This window comes from Hypanus sabinus, chromosome 6 (assembly GCF_030144855.1).
Source record: "Hypanus sabinus isolate sHypSab1 chromosome 6, sHypSab1.hap1, whole genome shotgun sequence".
NCBI lineage: Eukaryota > Metazoa > Chordata > Chondrichthyes > Myliobatiformes > Dasyatidae > Hypanus > Hypanus sabinus.
In genome coordinates, this window is record NC_082711.1 from 96,097,568 (window position 1) to 96,122,682 (window position 25,115).

General features: G+C 40.8%; 1 protein-coding gene across 11 annotated transcripts in view; it reads right to left on the reverse strand.

Moving 5' to 3' along the window:
- The window catches only part of dgkb (diacylglycerol kinase, beta), a 797,915-nt gene that overhangs the window by 527,358 nt on the left and 245,442 nt on the right, over positions 1 to 25,115 (reverse strand). For all 11 annotated transcript variants that reach the window (XR_009512720.1, XM_059972636.1, XM_059972640.1 and 8 more), the window contains 3 exons: positions 9,532 to 9,649; positions 1,990 to 2,078; positions 1,774 to 1,890 (listed from right to left, as the gene is read on the reverse strand). Coding sequence is in view for 10 of the 11 variants with exons in the window: in XM_059972636.1 (XP_059828619.1) it covers positions 1,774 to 1,890; positions 1,990 to 2,078; positions 9,532 to 9,649 (324 nt within the window). In the remaining variant the exon portion in view is untranslated. The remainder of the gene's footprint in view (positions 1 to 1,773; positions 1,891 to 1,989; positions 2,079 to 9,531; positions 9,650 to 25,115) is intronic.

Consider the following 25,115-nt stretch of genomic DNA (forward strand, 5'->3'; position numbering starts at 1 on the left):
CCAAATATTTGTACACAGATCTTTAGCATTCTATTTGTAGTATTAACTAGCACCAAAGCTCTTATATTGGTGGATTCTGCCACTTTATCATTTGTAGAGTGAATTAACAAGCAACAAACAATCAGCAGGAGGAACTCAATAGGTCAAGCAGCATCTGTGGAGGAAAGGAATTGTAACATTTTGGGTCAAAACTTGTAAAAGGACTGAGTGAATTAAATTGGCTAGCCCATGGGAAAGTGGATCCTTGGGGAAATATTGAGGAAACATATACTGAGCACATTCAGCAAAGAACACTGACCAGCACTGATATTGAGACCTATCGTCTGTACAGACAATCTAGCCTTCAACGTGGTTGGAATGGAAATATCAAAATGTTCATCTCCTTGTCCACTGCCATTTTCAACACAGAGCTTTACTTTGATATCTACTCTGTTCCTGTGAAGCACTGTTCTCTGCTTCCAGTTTTAAAATTACACCATCAGAGTAATGAAACTTGTGTTTAGCACTAATAGGCTGAATGTTGGAATTTAATGCACATAATTATGCACACATTATTTCTGCACCATCTCCACAGGAATATATTCATTGTTTGCTCTCATGCTAGTATTGCAAATGTATTTTGCTTAAAGGTTGATCTGTACTAACCTACCCACAACTTGATACTTGTTGGGTGATGCAAGGTGGGGGGAGGGGGTGTTCTGTCAGTTCGACAAACATAGCTTCATATTTCGAGAAATAATTACTCTGGCTCATTTGTCTCCCTTATTCTCCTCTTTCACTCAAAGCTGATAAATACACTGATGTTAACTTGCTCTATTCAGCTTTGAGTGAAAGAGGAGAATCATCAGGGTGTTAGGCAACTCCAGTGGTTATTCAGCATTCTGTTGAGTGTGCTACCCTCATGCAACTGCCAGCATTTACTCACTGACTAAACTCCCAGAGCAGATTGGCTGCTTATTCTCATGATATTGGATTGTACATAATACAGAATACAAATAAATTATACAACAGATAAAGATGAAAGAAGCATTTAGATAGCATGACAAAGTGAAAAAGAAAACAGAGAATCTATTTGGGATCAGTATTCATAAACTAGATAGATATGTTCATTATTAAAAACATGCTGAAAAATTACCATCCCAATACAGGGGAGATATTTAGTATTTACAAGTAATAAATTCACAACTTACTTGAGCAAACATGATATTATGATTCACAGCTACTAAAATTGACTTGTTTTTTTCCATATCTGAAGCATAATATTAAACTATAGAGTCATCATTTCATTCCACAATATCAATAAGACAGTAGTCTCATTTAGTGGAAATTACATTGACAGTAGTTCAAATTAGTTCTGATTGAATTAACATGGATAGCTACTTTAAACCATGTTCCACAATATCGGTATCAAATAGATTTAAATGCATGAAAATCCTCTTCCGATATTGTAGCAAAGTCATTAACATTACTTAAAGAAGTGGAGCTATTTGCTATCAGCATTGCATGATTCAGTTTTAACTAACATATAAAGCCACGTCAAAGCAGAATTAAATTTGTATGTGGTAGCAAATTTGCTTCCAAATCAGATTTTGAATTAATTATATGACATTATATTACATAACATTACAGAGTACAATGCTGCAATATGAGATTTTGCTGCGTATTCACATTCAAAATAGGGCAACCTAGAAAGGAAGTTTCTCTGTTGGGATGTCCTTTATAAGTATGGCTAGCATTCAATATCTGCGGATTGCTACAGCTGCAAATACTTACAGTGATTTGACACCATACACAATGAAGGCCTGTAAGACCCTGATAACACTTGATGGTTTTATGGCATTTGTTACATTTCTTTGGACAGTTTCCTTCCACCCAGAAGTGATGCATTACCTAAAGGAAGCAAATATGTACTGTAATTTGTTTAGAAAATACATTTGGTCTATAATGTAAATCCAATGCAATTCACAGATAAGTAAAAGGGCAGCTCACAGTTACATTCTTTTTTGACTTGACATAGGTGTTGATGCAGGAGGGAAGAGCTCTGGACACACAGCGTTCATGTACAGTGTACTTGCAGACTACAAAATTAAAAACAGGTCAATAAAATTAACATGACCTTTCAAATGTAAGGCAAGACAATTAAAAATGCCATATTTTTATTATGTAATTGACATCTAATCTCTGTCAGTGCCCAAAGAGAAAATATTAAGCATGGAGGTTTACTTCCATTGCACTTCAGAAAGAATCTCTAGCTAATATGTTGCTATTAATATTTACAGCTGAAAAAAGTAGAAAGGAGTCATCATTTAACTAGCTTGAATCCATCCACCATTCAGCAATCTCCTGACTGATCTATTACCGAACTCTATTTGTTTGCTTTGTTTCTATTTACCTTAAAATGTTCCTGACTGGTAAAAATTTAATGACCTGTTTTTTACTAAATGAAATTTAATATCCATTATCTTAATTATATCAGACTTCGTAGAAAGAAACATTTCTTAGTTTCTCTTTTGAATGGTTCAGCTTTAATTTCACAATGACCAAGATTTGCAAACAAACAGTGAAGGCTTCAGCAATCATCATCTCAATTCTGTTTAAAATCCCAGCTTCTCAATCAAAGAAGAGGCCTTTACACATTAAAAGCCAGGGAATATAACCCTGGTTTATACATTGGCTAGCATAATATATCAATAGAATGCTGACAGGACTCTATTGAATATGAGTTGTATGCCTTCCAGTAACAAACCATTTCTAAGCTATGCTCTCTAAAAGTGTACAATATTCCAAGAACAACCTTTAAATTTTACAATTTTGTAACCAAAGAAAAAAAAAATTCTCCCATTTTACATTCAGGTCCTCCAGATTTTATTCCTCTAGATATCATTCTATCAGACTTAGTGTACACAGAGTTTTAAATCTTCGTACTACTTCTATATTATATTTTTATACCATTTAAAACATACTCAGTTCTATTCCTTTTTTGGTTCAAAATGGATGACTTCATAGTTACATGCACTAAAATTTATCAACCACAACTTTGCCTGTTAGCCATAAATCAATGTCGCTTTATAATTCAATGCTCCCATCTGTGCTATTTACTGTGTCACCAATCTGTGTCACTGCAAACTTGAATTTATGGGTCACTATTGTTTTTTTTTCAAAGCCATTAATAAATATTGAGAACTGTTGAAGCCACAGATTCCAATTATGCTCTGGGTACCACTGATTCATCATCATTGTGATGTGCTGTGTCGTAAGACATCAGTAATCATGGTCTCATGACGATTGCTATTGGCAAATTTTTCTACAGGAGTGGTTTGCCATTGCTGCCTTCTGAGCAGTGTCTTTACTTTACAACATGTGTGACCCCAGCCATTATCAATACTCTTCAGAGACTGTCTGACTGGCATCAGTGGTCGCAGAACCAGGATATGTGATTTGCACCAGCTGCCCATATGACTGTCCACCACCCGCTCCCATAGTTTCGTGTGACCACAATCGGGGGGCTTAACAGATACTACACCTTGCCCAAGGGTGACTATTTTAATTCCCTCTCTTTTGTACATAGCTGGCCACTGGTGTCATGGCATCCTCACCAGAATTCGCACCTGGGTTTGTATCAGGCCGGCTCCTTGCACATGCTGAGTTGAGTGTCGAGCTAGCAACTCAGCCTTGTAAAAACAGACCAAAACACTAAAGAAACAACTAGATTGCCACAAGGCATGGAGAAGAACAACAACTTCTTGTACATAAATAAATCACATTCAAGGTTTCCAAAAAAGGAAAACCTCAGAATTGAGAGGTTTTTAAAATTTTAAGAATAAAACATGTTATTTTCTTGCCTACATCTTTAACCTGTACTGAAACCCCATGAATTTCCCATTATTAAAATGATTCTAATTTCTCAATGCTCAAAACCACTCACAACAATGTTAGTTAACTTCAGTTTTTGATTTATTAGTTCCTTTGAAATGCTGATTAAACTATCTATTGACTGCAATATGAAAAATAGCAATTATTCAACAGGTCTTTATTTTCATTTGCAGTACTTCAGCATCTGCTGACACTTTTCTGACATTCACCAGGGTAATCACATGATCACTTAATTTTCTCCGCATGTACATATAGTTTTGATAATGTTATTCAGATTTACTACTTAGAAACTCACTAGAGAAAAACTGAATGAAAATGTGTTCACTACACTACCAGCGGAATCAGCCAGATGAGGCACATCAAGCATAAAAATAAGACAGCAACACACACAAAATACTGAAGGAAAGGAACTCAACAGGCCAGGCAGCATCTATGGAAAAGAGTAAACTGTTTTCCTTTTTTGGGCCAAGACCTTTCTTCAGAACCCTTCATCAAATGAGAGATTTATTTTAAATAGTGAATGTAAATATTCCAGGCTTTACCAGTTGGTCAATTAACCAAATATGGGTATAATAAAGAGGGTAAATTGGTCCATTGAAATTACTTTTTAAAAAATTGCTCAGGTATAATTTGCACTCTGTCATAAAATATCATCCAGAAATAACAAGAGAATGAAAATGATGTATTTTATATTAAGAATCACTCTTCAGCGCAGACAATCTGATTTTCAAAAGTGTGTGATTAGAAATTAACTACATTCTGATTTAAACTTCATTCCACTTTATGCAATTCAGGTAAGTTGGATTCTTTACACTTCAAAATAATTTTCTCTCACATACAGGCTGTAACATAATAAAAAATGACTAAATATAAAATACAGTAGTCTATTAATTTATTTATAGGCTATCATACATTTGATCTGAGGCATAGTATAGCCAACTTCTAATGAAGATTCTACATTCATAATTTCAAAATATTTTTGCTTATGTACAATTTGTCTGCATTATTTAGATTGTTTAATTAAAATGATTCTTTGGTCAGTTTTTAGTGCATGTATTGTATATTAAATCTTGTAAAAATATTAGATGGAAGTCTAAATAATTCCAAGTGACACTAACTCTTTCTAAGCTTGCAGCGTGTAAGTTGTCTATACAAGTTAAACACTGTAAGTTTGTTAAATGTTTGCTAACAGCAGCTGGATTATTTTTGTTCTCAGGCTCTACTGGCATGAGAACAAAAGACCAAAGAGTTCGTCTGTCTCTGTGTGTCTCTTGATGCTTGTGGATTGCACCCCTGCTTATTGAGGCACCTTTCACTCAGTTCATCTAGACCGAGGGATCACCATCAGTGTCCAGGGCTGACCCAGGGTATTTTCATGAGTCGGAATTTGGAGTTCCCCGATGGCAACGTTTTTTTGGTATCCCAAGGACACAGCCTAGAAGATGAGCGTGGCTCTGAGGCTGCAATGCTTTGTGACCCTGCGGATGAGCTGACTATATGCCGGTGCCACCAACTGAAGAGTTGCAGGAGAAAGCAGAATATTGTGAACAGAGGTGTCGGGCAAATTGGCAAAATGCTCTCTCTCCTTTGTTGCTGGGAGAGATTTTGTTGCCGATTCTCGAGTTGTGAGAACTTGGAAAAAAATGCGACATGGCAGACTTGAACACCGTAAACCAGAGATAGTTTTATTTTGACATGTTAGTCTCCCCTCTCGCTGTGTGACAGCCTTCTATCTCTTTATTAGGGAGGGAGGGAGAGACTGAAGTATGTTGAATTGCCGGGTGAATGATTAGCTTTTGTTGTACTGCAGATCATGGTCTTTATTAGGGGCTTTGCTTGGTGAGTGGAGGGTGCTGAGACTTTTTTGCTACAATAAGTGGGGGAGGGGAAGGTCATTGCTTTGCGGCTACTTGTGTGTGGGAGTGGGGAACAGTAGGGCTTTTGGGTTCTAATGCTTTTACTGTCGCTCATTCTTTGGGGCACCCTTCTGTTTCCGTGGATGTCTGTGAAGAACAAGAATTTCTGGTTGCATAATGTATACGTTCTCTGATAGTAAATGGAACAATTGAACTATTGAACAGTGACAATCAAGTTCCCTGATGACAGAAACAATCAAGTGGAGACTAAAAATCATAAGCCCCGACACTTCTGTGAAAATCTTTGTAACTTACTATGTAGTATTTAGAGAGGTTTATTTCTGCTTTCCATTTTATGATAATAAATTAGGCTAAAGTTACTTTGTTCTGCTTGTATGCTTATCTCCTGGACACTTGAATAGTTTGGGTCTTTTGGTTCTGATTGAACCAGCCCATTACAGTGCAATAAAAAATTCAGATCAGGCAGTTTCTGTGCAGGCAGAGAGATGGTTGACATTTCAGCACTGTACAAGGACTGGGAGAGTTGAGGAAAGATAGTTATTATAAAGATGCAAAATGGAAGGGTGAGAGAGGAGTCAGGAGGGGAGAAGTGGGTCCAGGAAAGGTGGGTGCTGATGGGAGGTAGGTGGGGATCGGAGAGGTGGAGCTGAGACACAAGGGTTGGTGTGTGAAGGGTAGAGCCAGAGAGAGCGGGGGGGGGGGAGGAAAGGTGGAGGTAGAGGCAGAAGCAAAGAGGAGATGGTAAGTAGAGATACAAAAGGCTGCAGATCTGATAAGTAAGGAAGGTGATGTATTGCCAGATAAGGCAGGGGTGATGGACAGATGGAAGCATTTGGAAAAAAGGCTAGGAGTCTCAGTTGGCTAAGTATCTGGGTGATAGGGAGATAGAACCACACGGGGGAGGGGAATAAATCTGGATAGTGGGCAGTGGGGGGATGATGGGAGCACAGGTTGGAGAAAGGGAGGTAAAAGAATGGGAATGGATCAGGAGAGAGCAAGGAACATGAGGGTGGGGGTGTGCAACTGAAATTCAGTTTTCATTCCAATCGTTTGTACACTACTCAGGCAGAATATGGGGTGCTGTCCTTCCAGGACTCTTTCAGGTAGCAGAGAAAGCTGAGGATGGTCAGGATGGTGTGGGAATGGGAAAGGGAACTGAAATGGCATGCAGCCAGGGACTTTGGATAGCCATTGTGCTTTGCAAAATAGTTGCCCAACATTTTGGTCAGGCTGATGTAAACGAGACGACACTGAAATTTCAAAATAGATCAGGCAAGGTAGGAGGATGTTAATCTTTGCCTGACTGGAAGGGTTGTTTAGTGGTGAGGGAGGTGTAGGAACATGGATTTCATCTCCAACAGTCACAAGGAAAGAGTCAAAGCATGAAGAGAGGGGGGTGGGGAAGGATGGCAGAGGAAGTCATCGCTGTAGAGCCCAGGGAGGGGCGGGAAGGGAAGATGTGACCAACGTTGGCAAAATGTTGCAACTGACAAAAAAAGATTAAGGAAACAGAGGATGAGAGGGTGAGAGGTGAGAATCAAGGGAACTCCAACTCTGTTCTGTCTGTGAGGCAGGAGTAGGACGAGGGTGCTCAGAGGTGCAGAAAGGGAAGGGTAAAGGAGGGGGAGAGAGAAAATGGGGCGAATGAGCGAGAGGACGACTGAAAGACATATGTGAGAGAATGAGAGAAGGGAAAGAGAAAAGAGAGGTAAAGGGGAAAGTGAGAGAAAGGGGTGAAAGGGCAGAGAAAGAGGAGAGTGAAATGTTGTAGAGGAAGGCAAGGGGTGGAGAGGAAGAGGAGGAGGTCAGTACATATGGTGGGCAGAGGTGATGAGTCCAGCGGAGGCAATTGCACAGTAGGGAAAAGATTGTTGGGCGGGGAGGGGCAAAGAGCGCCAGATGGGCAGAGAGTACCGGGGACAGACGATGTGGTCGGTGGGCCTGAGTGCACAGTGGGGCATTGAGGGCTGGAAAGAGGGACAGAGGGTGAGGCAGGGAGGGGGGAGAGAGAGAAAGATGGGGAGAGACATGGTAGAGAGATGGGAAGAGGAAGAAATGGGGGAGAGAGATGGTGGAGAAAGGGAAAGAGATGGGAGAGAGAAACGGTGAGAGGGAAGAGAGAAGGGAACTGGAGAAGGGATGGAGAGCGAAAGGAGTGGAAAAGTGGGGAGAATGAGCAGGGTAAATAGGAGAGGTGTGGCAAGAGAGGGATAGCAAGCAAAGGGTGACAAAAGAGGGGTGGAGTGAGTAAGGGGTGGAATGTGAAAGGGAGGAATGAGAGGGGGCAGGAGTGAGAAAGGAGGAGTGGGAGAGGGACAGAATGGTAGAGGGGAGGAAAGAGAGATGGGAGAGTGAGAGAGGGGATGAGTCGGGGAGAATGATGAGATGAGAGAAATGGCGAGAGATGGGGGAGAGAGAGTGGTAGAGAAAGGATGATAAAAAAGCAGGGAGCAAGAGCAGTGGGTGTTGAGAGGCAGGGAGGGACAAGGGGAGTCATATGAGGGGACAAATGCTAATGAGACAGGGAGGAGAGAGAGATATCAGGAGAGACAGGGAGAAAGAAGGGGGAAGGGGATATGGGATTGTGGGGGAGAGATGGGAAGGTGAGAGAGTGGCAGGAAGATACAGGGTTGGTGACAGACAGGGAGAGGAATGGGGAAGATGGGAGGAAATACAAGGTGGGATAGCGGTAGGGGTAAAAGAGGTGGGGGTTAGAAAGCAGGATGAGAAATGGGAGAGAGAAAGTTGGGGCAAGATGGGGAGAGACTGGGTAAGGACGGGGTGACAGAAAGCTGGTGAGAGATGGGGGGAGTGGATAAAAGCAAATATTGATAATTGATAATTTCTCTCTTTGTTAGTCTCTCACCAACTTGTTGCTCTCCATTGATCTCCTTCCTAGCCTTATCCCTGCAAAACATGTGCTACACCTGCCCTTACTCCTCCTCCCTCACCAGCATTCAGGGCTCCAAACAGTCCTTCCACATGAGGCGACACTTCACCTGGGAACTTGCTGGGGTCATCTGTTGTATTCGATGTTCCCAGTGGGCCTCCTCGACATTATCCTGATGGAACTTGAGGGACCGCTTTGTCAAGTGTTCCCCACAAAAGGCGTCATTTCGCAGTGCCCATCCATTTTAATTCTACTTCCCAATCCCATTCTGACATATCAGTCTATGGCCTCCTCCACATTCAGACTGAGGTCATCCTCATGCTAAAGGAGCAACACCTCATATCCTGTCTGGTTAGCCACCATAACCTTTTCTGGATAGAAAAACATTGATTCCTCTCACCTTCGGTAATTTCTTCCCCCCTCAATCTTCTTCCATTCTCCATTCTGGTTCCTCTTCTTTTCTCACCTACCCATCACTCCATCTGGTGCCCTCCTCCTTCCCTTTCTCCCATGGTGAACTCTCCCCTCCAATCAGATTCCTTCTTCTTCAGCACTTTAGCTCTTCCACCCATCACCTCCCAACTTCATCACCCCTCCCCCACCCACCCACATTCCGCTCACCTGTTCTCACCTCACACCTGCCAGCTTGTACTCTCCTCCCACCACCTTTCTTATTCTAGCTCCTTCCTCTTTCCTTTCCAGTCCTGACGAAGGACCTCAGCCCAAAATGTTGACTGCTTATTCTTCTCCATAGATGCTGCCCGATTTGTTGTGTTACATTGTGTGTGTTGTTTTTGAGTATGTTTAATACATTATCTAGCTTTATAATGCAACCAAGTAATGATATGGCTGAGACTCATGGTCCATCTTTCAATTCATCTCAATACTCACAGGAACAGCAGAGGCCTTGCTTGCCAAAACCAATCAGCATGTTCAAGCATAGATTGCAGTAGGCAGGTTTGTTGAAGTGTTTCAGTCTCCAAACGTGTTGGCCATCATCTTTCACATTCTGCAAGGAAGAACAACCAGTAATCCAGATTATGCTAATATTTACAAATAAATATATTCATTTAATTCATCTTACCATTTATTACAATCACTTTGAAAGGAGATTGCAGATAGCTGCTGCAGGAATAAAGGGAACTTTAACTTCTCTCATATTGAAAGATTATCATAAAACCAAGAAATTGGATGGGGCAGAATTTTTTAATAGTGTCTGTGAAAGTTTTCACAAACGATCAGCAGATGGCTCTCATGGAGTCATAAACTTTAGCAAGGCCTTTGATGAGGTCTCACATGGTAGGTTTGTGTGGAAGGTTGGATCATATATGACCTGGAATGAACCAACAGATTGGCTAGGTGCTAGGATGTAAAAGGTGGAGACAGAGACTAGTTTTGAACAAAACATACAATAAATAGAAGCTATGAATATTACTTGGCTTTTCCAGTATCCCTCTCTGCGTTTCCTCACTCACTTATATTCAGAAAAGCGGATATTTAGACTTGAATGTTCACTGCTTTACTGTGCCTCTGCTGGTTATTATTTCTGATGGCATAATACAACATGGAAACTGATGCACCATCAATAACTCTCTCTGAGACGTAAAGGCGAGATATCGGCTTTTATTGACTGGAAGAAGGAACCACCATACTCCATCCTGGAGACTGAGAGGCTGGGCTCAGGCCTCAATTGCCTTTATACCGGGGTCTGTGGAAGGAGCCACAGGAGCAGTCAGCAGGGGGCGTGTTCAGACAGGTATACGTAGTTCACCACAGAAACAATCGTAGGTGTTTCCCTCAAGTGGGATCCAAGGAGTCACAGGGTAATCTAGTCAGCTGCATACTATTAGTTTGATTAAATCATCAGTGATACTTGCCACTAAGACCATAAGAATTAGGAGAAGAATTAGGCCATTTAGCCCATCAAATTTTCTCTGCCATTTCATCATGGCTGATCCATTTTTCTTCTCACCCCTAGTCGCCTATCTTCCTCCCATATCCCTTCATGCTCTTAATAATCAAGAAGCTATCAACCTCAAATATACATAAAGTCTTTGCTTCCACAGCTGCCTGCAGCAATGAATTCCACAGATTCACCACTCTCTGGCTAAAGAAATTCCTCCTCATCTCCATTCTAAAAGGGTACCCTTCTTTCCTGAGGCTGTGTCCTCTGGTCTTAGACTCTCCTATTATGGAAATCATCCTTTTCACATCTACTCTATCAAGGCCTTTCACCATTTGACAGGTTTCAATGAGGTCACCCCTCATTTTTCTGAATTCCAGTCAATGCTGCCCAGAGTCATCAAACACTCTTCATATGATAAGCCATTCAAACCTGGAATAATTTTTGTGAACCTCCTTTGAACTCTCTCCAGTTTCAGCACATCCTTTCCAAAATAAGGAGCACAGAAATGCTCTCAAAACTCCAAGTGAGGCCTCACCAGTGCTTTATAAAATCTCAACATTACATCATTGTTTTTATATTCTAGTCCTCTTGAAATGAATGCTAACATTGCATTTGTCTTCCTCACCACAGACTGAAACCACAAATTAAGCTTTAGGGAATCCTAAAGGACTCCAAAATTCCAATGCACCTCAGTTTTTTTTTGTATTTTCTCTCCACTTCGAAAATAGTCAACCCTTTCATTTCTACCAAACTGCCCGTCTATACACTTCCCAACACTGAATTCCATATGCCACTTCTTTGCCCATTCTCCTAATCTGTCCAAGTCTTTCTGTAGCGTCCCTCTTTCCTCAAAACTACTTGCCCATCCACCTATCTTCGTATCATTTACAAACTTTGCAACAAATCAATTAATTCTATCATCCAAATCATTGATATATAATATAAAAAAGACCAGTAAAAAGACAAATGTGTTCCATTAGGATTAAAATAGTCATCATAAGCTTTTATAACAGAATGCATACAACCAATAAATTTGTAAGCACTTCACCAATCTTTGTTCTTTGCTGATCATTCACCAAGCACTATGTTGAATAGGAATATACATTTTTTATGCTAAGGCAGAAAAGGTATCTAATTAAATGAGAAAAAGGATCTATTGTTTGGGAATTTACCAACAATAATAGGCTGAAATGACCTAACCTAGAGTGACCTAGAACTTGTGTCCTAGTAATCTTTCTATCTGATTCTTCCATTTTCCTTTTCAGAAAATATCCACCTTCCACTTGACACTGTTCCGTCACTGCATTAGTGAGAGTGGCAGCTTAGGAGTCACACACGTTATCTAAATCCCTCAATGCTCCTTGAAGTAACTTGCTGGTGTTTCAATCTATCACTTAGGGCTTGCCATTTTTGCACCTGCCACCCATTTTTACTAGAAATACTTGCTATGTCCATCAAATAACATCTACTACAGGAATTATTTGCAAAGTGACTGCTCAATCTATGATTTCAATCTAGGTGTAACTTTTGAAAATCAAAAAGGTTGGAAAATTGAAATAAAGACAAGCGCTGAAACACTTAATGGGCAGCATCATGGGAAACGGAACAGATAATATTACAAAGCCGCTCGTCAGAAGTGGGAAAGAAAGTAAAGAAAAACAATGAGTTAACCCAACTTTCCTTTCCGAATTCCGAAGAAGGGTCTTCAAACTGAAAAGTTAGCTGTTCTTCTGACCACAGACGCGACCTGCCTTGGTGAATATTTCCAACAAGTTCTAGTTTTTCATGTTACACTTTCTGGAGAGTTTACTAAGTGCATATTCTCCTTCTAGAAGTTATAAAGTTCCTCAGATTAGACCCTATATTGGTTCCTTAAGCAGATATTGTTGGTTCATCAATCAGCTGCTTGCACCTCATTAAAGTGCTGTCGCTTGCATGTTGAGATTTTAGTCATGATGTCTAAAGGAGACAGTTGGCTAAGTGAGGTCACCCCTTTCCCTTCTAAATATATTGGTTACTTTTCTATTTAACTTTAAATTATATTCTATCCAATAATTGTGGATTAGTTTCTTCTCCCCTGGCGTCAGATTTTCAAATGAATATTACCTCATACTTTGCTCTCTTTTTGCACTAGTTATTTAATTATTAATTATTGGAACATTTTTTAGTTTTCAGTTTTGTGGCTTTTTGGATTGCATTGAATGCTGCTGCAAAACAACAAGTTTCATGACATTTTTCAGTGATAATAAATGTGATTCTGATTAACTGCAAAGTTGGAAATTCACTTTACAGCAAAGTATCGAGTGTAAACACTTTTTCAGAATCGGAATCAGGTTTGATATCACCAGCATGTGTCGTGAAACTTGTTAACCTAATGGCAGCAGTACAATGCAACACATGACAAATATAGAAAAAAAATGAATTAATAAATAAATAAGTTACACCTCTAACACCTTAGGAAAGGTTTCACTGCTAATGTAATGGTCTTTCTGTAGAAGCAGTGTTTGAGTTATGGTGAGAGGTAATGGGTATTTTGGAACGTGAACTGGGTCCTTTGTTCGGTGGAAGATGGAGAGAAGACGCTGGACAGAATCCATGATCCATCATGATCCATCATGATTCGATGGAACCGGGGACCAAGATCGACTGAGGATTGGTGAACTGAGCTCCAACTGGTGCTCATTTGACTGTTAAATTATAATGGGCCCTTTCTTTACTAACCCTTTAGTGAAAATTAATAAATATAATTCTGTTAATTGTATGCAGCATGCTATCTGTTGTTTCTTGGCACTCAGTTGTAACAGGATTGCAAATCACACAGCACCCACACAAACCAGGGTTTGGAGTGGGAGAATCGTCTCAATCTCACGGTTTGGCAGGACCAGAGTGTGTCTTCTCTAGAGTTACGCAGCCAAAGAAACCAGCGGAGTTTCACAGTAAGTGTATACATGTATATCAAATAGTTAAATTAATAATAATAGTGCAAAAACAGAAATAAAAAAGTGAGGTAGTGTTCATGGATTCCAATGTCTAATTCGAAGTTCGGATGGCAGAGGGGAAGAAGCTGTTCCTGAATCACTGAGTGTGTGCCTTCAGGCTTCTGTACTTTGTTCCTGATGGGAACAATGAGAAGAGGGTATATTCTGGGTGATGGGGGTCCTTAATAACAGATGCTGCCTTTCTAATGCACTATGCCTTGAAGATGTCTTGGATATTACAGAGGCAAGTACCCATAATGAAGCTGACTAATTTTACAACGTGCTGTAGATTTTGAAATGTTTTAACTTTAAATACCAAATGGATTCTTCAGTCTTTGTTTAGTCATAAATTCTGCTATCCCTAAGAAAACATAATCAAAATAATGCTAACATTGGACAAATGAAACAAAACAAAATACAAGAAACAATCTATGGGACAGGCAGTAGTGGTGAAGAGTAGCAGAGTCAATGCTTCAATCAGATGATATTAGGTCTGTACTTTTGAACAATTCTGATTTTTAGAATATTCACATTCATTGTGAAAGTTGCTCTGATTTTCTGCTATCATAACAGCAGAGCATTTGTAACATATTCTGAACATCTTCAGAAAATTACGTGTTCATGGACCTCTCTGAATGAGATTAGATTAGAATAGATTAGCTTTATTTGTCACATGTGCATTGAAGCATCCAGTGAACTGCATGATTTGCTTCAATGACCAACACAATTCGGCAGCCAGATAGATACCCCTTCCACAAGCATCCAATCCCTCCACCATCAATGAACAGTTGCAGCAGTGTGTAGTATCTACAACACACCAAAGTTCCTAAGGCAGCACCTTCCAGACTGATGACCACTACCATCTAGAACAGTGGTTCCTAACCTTTTTTGGCCATGCCCCACCTAATCACCTCTAAAATCCTGATGCCCCCTGTGGTGATATATAATTCTTATTATTCAAAAAGTGAACTCCTTTACACCTGGAGGAAGCCTAAAAGGCCGTTAACTTGGTTGAAACAAGCTTCCAAAGAACATGGCATTCATGAAAGAGAAAAAGAAAGTGATATTAAAATAATAATAATAAATAAAACAATGCCGATTTGTTTCTACAGCATACAAAGACAGATACACCATTTAAAAGAGATGACGCAATGTACACACCTTCACACCACCAAGAACCGAAAGCTACTGCAAAAAGCAGCATTGGCGCGACCTCGTACGAGTTTCTTACGCATTTGGACTTGCTCATTCGTTCCTTCCTACATCAGTCAATTCATTAATTTAATTATGAAAGCCATTTGATGGTTGTAATGATGGTGATACGCTATATATACAGTACATACGCAATTACACATGTACATACACACAAGTATTTTTATGTTGCATACTGTATATACACATGTATTAACTCGCACACACACTCATACTCAGACTTACTAGAAAAAATTCACTGTTAATAACTCATTCTCGAATTGCCCCCCTTAAAAATCAAATTACCCCCCTGTGGGGCATACGCCCCACGTTGGGAACCACTGATCTAGAAGGATGAGAATAGCAAGTACCTGGGAACACCACCACATGGAAATCCCCCTCCAGGTCACTTACCATCCTGACTTGGAAACATATCGCCATTCCATTGTTGCAGGGACAAAATCTCTGAATACCCTCCCTAACAGCATTGTGGGTTTATCTACACCTCAGAGACTGCAGCAGTTCAAGAAGGCAGCTCATCACCACTTCTCAAGGGCAACTAGGGATGGGCAATAAATGCTGGCTTAGTTGGCAATGCCCACATCCCATTAATAAATAAATAAATAAACTGAATTTCTGTTCATAGAGGAATCTTGCACGCTAAAGAAACAAAAGATATTGAGTTACTGTGTAGGACCTTCTGAGCATATAGCAAGGCAGAGGCAAGAGAGTGCTTCCCTGTTGTGCAATTGTTCCTTCATCTGTCTGTACACACTAATCCTTTATCACTTCTGCTTTTTAAGCAAACATGGATAGCTGATTACCTTCAACCACACAATTAGACCCTTATATACAACAGCACCATACAGTGTGTTTGGTAACATTTCATCTGTGACAACTAGTTTGTCCATATGGATGCATAAAATAAGAAGAGACCCTCACCACACCCCCCACCCGCAGCCTGTGCATAGATAAACTGATCTGTTTCTATTCAAGTCACTTTCCATCACCCGCCAAAGTGTTTACCAACTTTCTGATCAAGAATTCTTCTAACCCACCCCTAAAAAATGGCAAAGGTCTGGTTCCAACACCATTTAAGGAAGAGGTTTACAAATATCGATGGCCCGGTGAAATGTGTTCCTTGCCCCGTCAAATGGTGGTGAACTCAGCCATACAGAAATACGAGTCAACGGATCACAGGTAGCAAAAGATGTGCAACAATTTGTGTCACTATCGTTGTACCAGGAGGTAACAGTACTTGTGGTGAAAGATATTTCATTAACTTCCCATAGAGCCTTAAGTACGCATTATAGCAAGGACCAAATTGTCCAGGCTGTTATGTATTCACATATACTTTGACTCTTACATGCTTCTGTCAGTCTTCCCTCTGTGTTACGTACTGAACATTATGTGAGAGGGCATTTTGGGTAGATGAATTACAAGGAAAATAAACAGTAGCATACATGTCCCTCATTTCTTAGTCTCTTGTATGTTATTCATGGTCACCCGGCTTCCCAGTACCACAAACATAATATCTGACAATGAGGTGACAAGTCCTCACGCGATATTTATTGTTTTGTTCCCTTTGCTAAGAAAAGTCCGCGTGCAACACTGGTGATGTACCTCTGTGCAACGTGGGTGAGCTTATGAGGAGACCATTGGAGTCTTCAAGGAACACTATTCACTAAAACTCTGAGTATTGCTGAGTGGTTTAGGTTGAATGAAAGGAATCAAGAGGAATGTGAGTCTATTTCAGTTTGTGGCGGTGATGAAGCAACTGTCTGCACACTGATTTTGGGCAGTCACTGAAAGGCACGTTATGTGATAAACTCTTATAGTGTGCAAGGTGAAGCACTTCAGAAACATTTGCTTACAGAAGACAGACTAACATTACAGAAGACAATTGAGATTAGTACATCCAGGAGGTGGCAGCTAAAGAAGCACAGCTATTAAGTGCAACTTCCCAAGTTCATAAAGTTTCTATGACTTTTAGAATGAGACACATTGGCAATCAATGTTATCATTATGGCAAAACTGGGCATTCAACAAAAGAATGCTGGTATAAGGATTTAGATTGCCAAAATTTGACGAAAATGGACATACTAAACATGCCTGTAAAGTTAAAAAGACACTGTGAATGAAAAACACTGTAATAAAGAAAAAATGACTTATTAAAAAACAGAAAGAACTGCGAACAAGATGGAGCATACTGACGATAGACTAGGTGGCTCTCACTCTGTGGTTGAAGAAGCTTTGTGTGTTTTATCTATTTCAGGACACAAAGATGGCTATTGGATGACCATGTGGTTGGATGGTGACCCTGTTGAGGACTCAGGTAAACACAGATGCTGTAGAATCACTGGTGTCAGAGACAGTTCACAAGAAGAAATTGCAGCGTCTCCCCCCCCCCCCCCCCCCACAAAAAGGGCAAGGTTGACTCTAAAGATTTCCACTGGTAAGGCTGTTCCAGTGAGGGGAGTTGTACATGATACAGTGGAGATTAACAAACAGAGAGAGAGAAAATTCCACTGCACACTTTTAAAGATAGTTATCCAGCACTTCTGCGCCGATCATGTTTGGAGCATAGATCAAACTCAATTGGGATGAAATGTACTTGATTGCAGGAGCACTGGTCTGTAAGAGGCATTGGAGAAGTATTCAGTGGAGAACTAGACCATACGAAGGGAACCACTGTTAAGCCTGGGAACTTACTGAAGCTTCAGAGGCAGCTGCTCAGCCTCGGCAGCAGCATGGATAAAATAGAATGGATTGAAGAAGAAGATCAATTAAATGATACAATAAAAAATGTGTGGCATGAAGAAATCATTTTGATGATACCAAGAAAAGTGTCTAAAAATCAAAGGGTACACATATGCAAAGCAGAGACAAGCAGGCCTCCTCAAAAACATATGACAGTGAAGGCATCTGGGAAAAGTGGCATGAATCCTTGCATCCCCATTCTGGCCAGAGTTGGCCACCGGATGAACAACAAAGAAGTATGCTTCAGATTTGGAGAGAGCAGTTCTCAATTGAAGAACTGCAGATCCACAAGAGAGAATAAAGACCATAAAGCCATAAGACATAGATGCAGAATTAGGCCATTTAGCCTATCGGGCTGCTAAACCATATCATGACTGATCCATATTTCTTCTCAGTCCAATCTCCGGCTTTTCCTTATATCCCTTCAAGCCCTGACCAATTAAGAATATATCAATCTTGGCCTCTACAGCTGTTTATGGCAACAAATTCCATAGATCCACCACTCCCTGGCTAAAGAAATTCCTCATCATCTCCATTCTAAAAGGATTCCCCTCTATTCTGAATCTTAGACACTCCCACCAATGGAAACATCCTGTCCACATCCACTTAACAAGGTCTTTCACCATTCGATAGATTTCAATTAGGTCACCCGTCATTCTTCTGAATTCTGATGAATACAAGATCAAGGCCATCAAATATTTTTCATATGTCAAGCTGTTCAATCTTGTAATCATTATTTGTGATTTTCAGTTGAATCCTCTTCAGTTTTAGCATATCCTTTCTAAGCGTTCCAAAACTGCTCACAATACTCCAATTGAGGCCTCACCAGAGCTTTCTAAGTCTCATCATTATATCCTTGCTTTTATATTCTAGTCCTCTAGAAATGATGCATGCCTCACCACGTGCAAATTAACCTTTAGAGAATCTTGCACAACCATTGCCCAGTCCCCTTGCATATCAGCTTTTTTAAATTTTTTCTCCATTTAGAAAAAGGTCAACCCTTTCAAATGACCATAAACTTCCTGACATGGTATTCCATCTACCACTTCTTGATGTTATACTCAATCCTCAGCACTGAAAGTTTGGTGGTGGTTGTCATGTGACTAATACCTCCAATAGTCAATTTGGAAGTCCATTGGAAAATAAAAAGAATGAAATTATTCATGGATTGGATTGCCAGCAGGGAAGTGGAATTGGGTGCATAATAACATCAAGAACCTTTGTTCGGGTTGGAGAGACAAAGAATTATGTGACTGAGATGCTGGAGAAAGAAATGAATGACACCACAAGGAAATGCACTTTATGGGAGTTTGCGGTGATGACAAATGCACTTTCGATTAGTGGAGATGATGTGATTCCTGTACTAAAGAGTCCTGCCTAAACTTTCACTTCATTGAGTTCTTCAACATGGACAAAACTGCCAGTCCTTAGGTCAGGGGTCGGCAACGTTTACCACTGAAAGAGCCAATATGGACCCATTTCCCACAGAAAAGAAAACACTGGGAGCCACAAAATGAAATAACACTGCATACAACGGGTTTTTTTTTTGCCTTTATGCTATGTATAAACAAACTATAATGTGTTGCATTTATGAAATTGATGAACTCCTGCAGAGAAAACGAAATTACATTTCTGCATGCAACAAAAACATTTTGAACTCCGAAAAAAAGACGTTGTGTTGAAGGTTACTACATAGGTAGCCTACCTTGGATCGAAGAATTAAAAGAAAGCGCGCACTGGCGGGTGTCAGGCATTGGCAGTGGTGATGTATATTAATAGCGATAAAAAAACACGTTGTAGCGGTGTGCTACACGCAGCGCTAAAATAAAGACTGCAGTCAAAGGTAACTTTATTCGAACTAAACAGCCTTGCTTTAAAGCCTCCCTCAACCCACCCCCCGTGGGCGCGGATGCTCCAAAAGACACGTACTCACAAACCCCCGTAGGCTATCTCCCTTAGCCTGAACGCTGGCTAATTGTGAGCCGGTTCGGATGTGCCAGGAAACGGTGTCTCCGCAAAGTTTTCAGATTGTACAAGATCACCATAATCTTCAAATTTCGAATTACATTTCAAAAGCTAACAAACCACGGGGAGCCGCATCACAGAGATCAAAGAGCCGCATGTGGCTCTGGAGCCGCAGGTTGCCGACCTCTGCCTTAGGTCATTTGTCACCCATCACCTGTGCTTTCTGTGGTGCCCCCTACTGACAATGCAGTCGCCAAGCCAAGACTTGGACAGAACCACCAAGAGACAAAATGACCTTAGTGTCATCCCCAGGTTGTCAGTACTCTCACAGGAACTGCAGACAGATTGAATGTTTAGTTTAGTGACTAACCATCAGCACATGGGACAGAATAATCCCCAGGGTTATGTCTGGGAATAGAGGCGGTCTACCATTTTCTTTAGAATAGAAATAAAGGTTTTCTGTTTGTGGTTGAATTTAATAATTATTCCATTGAATGTTAATAGTTCAGCAACTGTTCTGTGTATGGAAAGGGAGAGAAATCTTTAAAATTAGGGGGGAGGGATATGTTATGATTTCATGTATGTTTTGACCATAACAGATTGCTTTAGAACTTCCCTATACGTTACAGACTGAGGGTAATGTGAGAGAGTATTCAGGGTAGATGACTTGATAAATAAACAGCAATACATTTGTTCCTCACCTCTCATATGTGATATCAGGCTTCCCAGAACTACAAACAATGCCACAAAACTTAAGGCAAATAAGATCTTTCTTTCAGCTACTAACATACTATGCAAGGTTTGTTCCTAACTAGGCTAGCCTGCTGAAACTACTTCATGAGCTTTTAATTAAATGAACATAACTGGCAGTGGACAGATCGCTGTGAAGAAGCTTTTAAAACTGTCAAAACAACTTTGTCACAATCTGAAGCACTCACACACTTCAACCCATCATTGCCCATTTAGTTGGCCTGCGATGCATCACCCTATGGTGAGGGGGCAGTTATCTCACACATCATGATCTCCGGTGAAGTGCATCCAATTGCTTTTGCATCAAGGATATTAAGCAAGGCAAAATGCCACTATGCCCAGATTGAACGGAAAACGCTTGCAATTGTCTTTGGAGTTAAGAAAATCCATCAATTCCTCTTCGGTTGAGACTTACACTCCTGTCAGATCAGCACCTCTTGACATCAACTTTTGGTCTACATGTGGCATGTGACCATTCCTTCCCTGGCTGCAAGTCAAATGCAACATTGGGCTCTCTTATTATCTGTATATTAGTGCAATATAAAGTACAGGAAGTCTGAGCACAATTCAAATGCTGATGGTCTATCCAGACTTCTGTGTTACAGCTCCAGTCATCCCCGACAGAGATCTTTTACTTCAAGGAAATACCTACAGCTCCAATAACTGTAGTGCAAATCCGAAAGGACACACATGCAGACCCTGTTCTATCTAAAATGGTGGACATGGTAACTCATGAATGGAAAGGAGACCCAACTATAGAATTGAAACCTTACCAGGCTCGATGGAAGGAGCTCACAGGCCAATCAGGATGACTACCATGGGACTATTGTGTTGTCATTTCTCCACTGTTAAGAAAGCAAGTGCTTGACAAGCTGCAGGAGGAACACAGCAGCATAGTGTGCTTGAAGGAAATTTCACTCAACCAGGCTGGGATGTAACCATTAAAAAGCAGGCCAAAGCATGGCCACATTTTCAGCAAGTGAGAAATGTTGCTCAACTTACTCCTTTGCATCCATGGGAATAACCTGAAGAATTATGGCAGAGGATCCACATAGATTTTGCAGGACCTGTAGCAGTCCGCATGTTCTTGGTCATAGTGGACAGACGCAGCAAATGGCCTGAGGTTGCCATCATGAACAGCACTACATCTGAAAATGCACTGAAGGGCTACATTTCATCTTTAGCTCTTTTGGGCTTCCTCAACAGCTTGTAAGTGACAATGGTCCACAACTCCTGACTGAAGAGTTCAAGGCATTTATGGAAGCAAATGGTATTCAGCATATAAAGTCAGCACCATATTATCCAGCCACTAATGGCCTTGCTGAATGATTCATACAAACAATGAAAGAAGCCCTCGAAACTTCACTGGGAAATGGATCCCTCAACCAGCGTCTTAGCACTTTCTTGCTGACATAGGGCTTTAAGGTAAGGGGAGGGAAGTTCAAGGGGGATATTAAAGGAAGGTTTTTAGTCAGAGAGTGGTTGGTGCGTGGAATGCACTGCCTGAGTCAGTGGTGGAGGCAGATACACTAGTGAAGTTTAAGAGACTACTAGACAGATATATGGAGGAATTTAAGGGGAGGGGGGGGTTATATGGGAGGCAGGGTTTGAGGATCAGCACAACATTGTGGGCCAAAGGGCCTGTAATGTGCTGTACTGTTCTATATTCTATACCACAGCATACCTCACACCACAACCAAAATGGCTCCTGCCACTGCAGTTATGAAAAGACAACTTCATACCTGGCTTGACCTGCTTATACCCCAAACACAAAACAGGTTATACTAAGTGACCAGAAAACCCAAGCAGAGAGATATGCTAAAGTGCAGTACAGAAGTTTCACAGCTGGTGAGAAAGTACTTGCCCGGAACTATATCTCTAGAACAAAGTAGATACCCGTGATGGTGGTGGCACAAACTGGTCCTGTGTTATACATAATGGAAACCAGTAACCACAACACCCAGAGAGGGCATGTTGATCAGCCACTGCCTCCTTCTGAGGCGACGGAAAACACAAACTGACCAAACCAAATCCCTTGTAGAAGTGGGACAGGATTCTGAGACAATGACTACGAGATCAGGTGACACAGCCAGTGTTTCCTCCAACAACTCTGCTTTCTGAGGCGCCCCCTACTGACAATGCGCACCCAAGCCAAGAACTAGACATACATCACCAAGAGATAAAGTGACTTTGGCCTCATCTTTGGGTTGCCAGTACCCTCACAGAAAGAGACAGGCTCCAGGCAGATTGACTCTCTAGTTTAGTGACTAGACTGCAGCACCCGAGCAGGATAATCTCCGGGGTTATTGCAGGGAAAAGAGGCAGTCTACCCTCTTTCCTCTGTTTAGAGGAAAAAATGTTTATTTGTTGATCATTGAATTTGATGATTATTCCTTTGAATGAAAAAAGATCTAGTGTTTTTCTGGCGTATATTACAAATAAACTCTCCTCGGGCGTCAAGCCATGTACATGTATCGATTATGAGCAATTTTTCAATGACAAATTCTGCCATCTTCTTCAGGAATGATCCCTGGGCAAGTTTAGTCTGGTGGTATTTATAACCCCACATTCTGTCCCTCCTGATTGGTTAGTCTTCATCTAATCAGGTGTCCGCTCACCCAACTTGTTTACAATTGAATTCCAGTTCTTACTTAGAGCGAGGCCTTCATCTTTGTTAAAATTCTTTTCCTCTAGTTTTATTTCAATGGATTTCTTTACCAGGTGGTCCCTAAAGCCAGTGGTGTGGCACAGTAGTTTTGTGCCGTCAAAGTCAATCCTATGGCCATTGCAGGGTTATCCAGAGAAATCAGTGTAGCAGAGCATTGCATTCACAATGACCATAGGATTGACCTCAACAGCACAAAACTGGTGTGCCACGCCAATGACTTTTGGGACACAAAATGGGAGAGTTGAAACCTGATTGATGAGGACTGATGGAATACAACAACACAAGTCTTGCCCAGGCATCATTGCAGAAGACGGCAGAGGTTCTCATCGAAACGTTGGTTATTATTGATACCTGTCCCCAGCTGGAAGCCCAAGAAGAGTTCACTCCGTTGAATGTTGATAGTTCAGCAGTTGGTCTGCAGATGGGAAGGGGAAGAAACTTTTAAAATACGGGGTGATGGATATGTTGTGTATTCATGTATCAGTATTACACTGGAGGGAATTGTATTACAGAGGCATGAGAGAGGAGTTGTCCAGAATGGATTGGAAAAAATCTCACTGACAGGTATGATGGCAGAGCAGCAAAGGCTGGGAAGAATTTGAAAGGCACAGATATATACATCCCAAAGATTAAGAAGCATTCTAAGGAAAGATGATACAACTGTGGCTAACAAGAGAAGTCAAAGCCAACATAAAAGCCAAAGAGGGCATATAATAGAGCAAAAATTAGTGGGAAGTTAGAGGATTGGGAAGCTTCTAAAACCCAACAGAAAACAACAAAAAAAGTAATTACATTAAAGATGGAATGTGACTCTAAGCCAGCCAATAATATTAAAGTTTCTTCAGATACATGAAGTGTAAATGAGAGGTGAGAGTGGATATCGAACCACTGAAAAACGATGCTGGGGAGATAGTAATGAGGGCAATGAAATGACGGATGAACTGAATAAGTATTTGGCATCAGTCTTCACTGTGGAAGACACTAACAGTATAGCTGTAATTCCAGGTGTCAGGGGTCATGAAGTAGGTGAAGTTACCATAACTAAAGAGAAGTTTCTTGGGAAACTGAAAATCTGAAGGTTAAATAACTCATCTGGATCAGATGGTGTACATCCCAGAGTTCTGAAAGAGGTGGCTGAAGAGATTTTGGAGGCATTAGTAATGATCTTTCAAGAATCACTAGATTCTGGAATGATTCCAGAAGACTGGAAAATTGCAAATGTCATGCCACTCATCAAAAAGGGAGAGAAGCAAAAGAAGGGAAACTATATGCCGTTAATCTGACTTCAGTGGTTGGGAAGATGTTGGATTCGATTATTAAGTATGAGGTCTCAGTGTACTTGGAAACACCTGATAAACTAGGCTGTAGTCAGCATGATTGCCTCAAAGGAACATCTTGCCTGGCAAATTAGTTGAAATTGTTTAAAGAAATAACAAGTAGGATAGACAAAGGAGAATCAGTTGATGTTGTGCACATGGATTTTCAGAAGGCCTTTGACAAAGGTGCCACACCTGAGGCTGGCTAACAAACTATGAGCCATAGTATTACACGAAAGATTCTAGCATGGATAAAGCAGTGGATGTCTGGCAGGAGGCAAAGAGTTGGAATAAAGGGAGCCTTTCTTGGTTGGCTGCCAGTGTCTCATGATGTTCCACCGGGGTCTGTGTAGGGATCGATTCTTTTTACATTATATGTCAATGATTTGGATGATGGAATTGATGCCTTTGTTACAAAGTTTGCAGACATTATGAAAATATGTGGAGAGGCAGGTGGTTTTGAGGAAATAGAGAAGTACAGAAGGTCTTAGACGGATGAGGACAACGGGCAAAAAAGGCAGATGGAATATAATGTTGGGAAGTATATTGTCGTGCACTTTGGAAGAAGAAATGAAAGGGTTGACTATTTATTAAATGGAGAGAAAATACAAAAAAAAGGAGGTACAAAGGGACTTGGGGAATTCTTGTGCAGGATTCCCAAAAGGTTAATTTGCAGTTTGTGGTGATGAAATGTTAGCATTCATTTCAAGATGACTAGAATATAAAAGCAAGGATGTAATGTTGAGACTTTAAAAGCACTCTTAAAGCCACTCTTGGAGTATTGTGGGCCATTTTGGCCCCCTTATCTTGGAAAGGCTATGCAGAAACTGGACAGGGTTCAAAGGAGTTTCACGAAAATGATTGCATGATTGAATGGCTTGTCATATGAACAGCATTTGACTGTATTCATTGGAATTCAGAAGAATGAGAGGTGAGCTTAT